The sequence below is a fragment of the Notothenia coriiceps genome, unplaced genomic scaffold (genome assembly GCF_000735185.1).
Source record: "Notothenia coriiceps isolate Sejong01 unplaced genomic scaffold, NC01 NC01_scaffold00029856, whole genome shotgun sequence".
Taxonomy (NCBI): Eukaryota; Metazoa; Chordata; class Actinopteri; order Perciformes; family Nototheniidae; genus Notothenia; species Notothenia coriiceps.
The window spans coordinates 546-3,295 of record NW_011362557.1 but is presented as its reverse complement, the minus strand read 5'-3'; the positions used below and the strand labels follow the sequence as shown (position 1 = coordinate 3,295).

At 37.3% G+C, this 2,750-nt stretch overlaps 1 protein-coding gene across 1 annotated transcript; it reads right to left on the bottom strand.

Annotated features, from left to right (window-relative positions):
- Nucleotides 1–599: 599 nt before the first annotated feature.
- On the bottom strand, nucleotides 600–2,435 carry LOC104959090 (pinin-like). Its single transcript, XM_010786943.1, has 3 exons — nucleotides 2,211–2,435; nucleotides 1,671–1,751; nucleotides 600–1,060 (listed from the first exon to the last, which is right to left on the bottom strand). Exons 1-3 carry the CDS (start codon nucleotides 2,321–2,323, stop codon nucleotides 985–987), a joined length of 270 nt encoding a protein of 89 aa, XP_010785245.1. The 5' UTR covers nucleotides 2,324–2,435; the 3' UTR covers nucleotides 600–984.
- Nucleotides 2,436–2,750: the final 315 nt, after the last annotated feature.

Sequence of the window (2,750 nt, the reverse complement as noted above, 5' to 3'; positions counted from 1 at the left end):
CTATTTTCGGTATCGGTTTCGGCCAAGAATTTCCCATTCGGTGCACCCCTAATATATATGCTGGTTACCCCCTTTTGCCATAAAAGATGATGGCCGTTGCTCCTCTAAATCACCTCATATTGTAAAAATATTTTGCATACGTTATTACAACATGAATTGGAACATTTTTATCCCCTTAACAGATCAGCAGGTTAAAAATGATTTTTTTGATGCACCCTAATAGAGGGTGTTGTTTTTCTCATACTGATATTCTGAACAATCTGTGCTGTTGTATTAGCTGTAAAGTGTATCTACTGTAGGCTATTTTTTATTTTATGTACAGCACTTTGGCTCGACCAAAGATTGTTTATAAATTTGCTATATAAATAAAACTTGATTTGATTAGTCCCGTCTCGTCAACGAAAACTCAATATACATTTCGTCATAGTTTGTATTATCAAGAATCTATTTTTAACTCGTCATCGTCTCAGTCATGTAAAAAAGGTCGTTGACCAACATTTTTCGTCAGATTTCGTTGACGAAATTAACACTGAACTATACGACATTTCAACCAAAGCAACATAGTAAAAATGGAAAAAATTAAATAAAGTAAAAACAAATGAAACATGGAGGTTGAGTAAAAACGAGCCATGGCATTTTTAGTTCAAGACTTTAATAAAGAGATGAGTTTTAAGAAGTGATTTAAAAGCATAGCTGTGATCTCTGCTAAGAGCATTTCTGAATCGAAGAATTAAAAGCGATTCAATTAAAATCACATCAAAGCAATATTTCTATTTATGTAATTAAGAAGGGATAAGACACATTATTTAACATGAACAATTGAGTCCATCATGTAAATGTGACAGATTAGCCATAGAGGCTGATTTATATCTACATACATACAATGGAAGGTTGATGGGGATTGAAAAAAACAACAAAATAGAAGCTTGATTGCAGCACATATGATCTTCAATACACACAAGTATAAAAAATTAAATAAAAATCTCACCTGAGCAGGGCTCCTTCGATGTCCCTCTGCTTGGCGGGGGGGGCGCTGCTTCCCATGTCTGAGAGACTACGCCTGAGGAAATACACAGAGACGGGAAATTGTTTGTTACAGTAGCATGTTTAAAAGGCATTGCACACAAATATAACTAAATAAACTGTAGAAAGGATAGCTATAGAAGACTCAATATGAAGTATATGAGAATTCGAAATACCTTAAATATTCCCAATTGGTTTTCATTCATTCAGTTCAAACCACTAAAAATGCATGACTATACAAAAATGTATTGATTGCATTGCACATCCTACATGTCTGATCAGTGATTAGTTTTAATTAAAACGATTTTAGAGAGATTATGAATGAAATTCATGGTTGTTTTAGAAGATTTAGTTTGAGGTGCAGTTAGAAAAGTATAGTTACATATTATATTCATTCATATTTAAAAGTTTCAATGTACATACATCTAGCATAAACATGTCTTCATTAAAAACCCTGTCGTCTATTTTCAATCACATATCTCCTGTATTGCAGTAAAAGTGAAACCATTCTCACATTTCAAGCAATACAATTCCAAAGCGGGGTCCCGATTTTAAAAGCTTGATATTTTATTAAAAGCGCAAAGGTTGCATACCATTTGATAGTAACCTCCTGAATGAAAATGAATGCTATATAATGTAGTAGTTACCTGAGCAGGTTCATCCCTCTGCCTCTACCTCCTCCACCGGGGCCTGCCATGGGGCCGCTCATCCGACGGATCTGACCCGGTCTGTAAAGACAGCAATACACATGATAAGTGCATGCGAGAACCAGAAACCTGTTCGTTCCGGTAATTCAGCTCCAACGGAAACTGTTTTGATGAGCATTGATTCCTTGGTAATGCTAACGTTTTAGAAACAGTGCTATTCGCTTCAACTAAGCAGGACACCGGACGACGCATTATGGGCCTAGCAATAGTTAGCATACTGCGTTTGATATTCCACTCCACTGTTTAAGCCAGTTGTGTGTTCCATGCAGTGTTTATGTCTGTAGTGTTTGTCATGTTTTAGTTTGGACACAGGTGTGGGGTCAGCTAGCACAACACAATCAAACGAGGTGGCTATGTTTGCTAATTAGCTAGCCGACTAATGCTAACACACGTCGCTACTCATTTGGATGCTAGCTAGTTAGCTTAACTCTAAACACACCCCCAAAAGCTAAATAATCAGTCGGCTTTATTCTTCTTTACCTTGATTCATTAGGGTCACGTCCAGTTAATTTACGAATATTATCGTCCACACTTTTCAGGCTTTGTTTTGCTTTTTCAAGCTGGTCTTGCAAGCTCCGCACTACCACCGCCATCTTGCTTCCAGTTAGCGCGAATCACGTGTTTCCTCCTCTTCGGCTGCTTTTTTCTTCTTCTTTGGTTTATCGGCGGCTGTCACGCGAGGTTGCGTTGCCGCCATCTGCTGCTCAGGTTTTCTCCTAAAATCGATAACCACTTTTACTACATACAGTTGCAAGAAAAAGTATGTGAACCCTTTGGAACTACCTGGATTTCTGCATAAATTGGTCATGAAATGTGTTCTGATCTTCATCTAAGTCACAACAATAGACAAACACAGTCTGCTTAAGCTAAAACCACACAAACAATTATATGTTTTTATGTTTTTATTGAACACACCATCACCATTCACAGTGCAGGGTGGAAAAAGTATGTGAACCCTTGGATTTAATAACTGGTTGACCCTCCTTTGGCAGCAATAACCTCAACCAAACGTTTCCTATA

Excerpts from the sequence above, each read along its gene's own strand:
- LOC104959090 (XM_010786943.1), bottom strand. The coding sequence starts at position 2,323 with ATGGCGGTGGTAGTGCGGAGCTTGCAAGACCAGCTTGAAAAAGCAAAA. Across the intron at positions 1,752-2,210 it reads CGTGACCCTAATGAATCAAG|ACCGGGTCAGATCCGTCGGA; the intron begins GTAAAGAAGAAT and ends CTGTCTTTACAG. Across the intron at positions 1,061-1,670 it reads AGAGGGATGAACCTGCTCAG|GCGTAGTCTCTCAGACATGG; the intron begins GTAACTACTACA and ends GTATTTCCTCAG.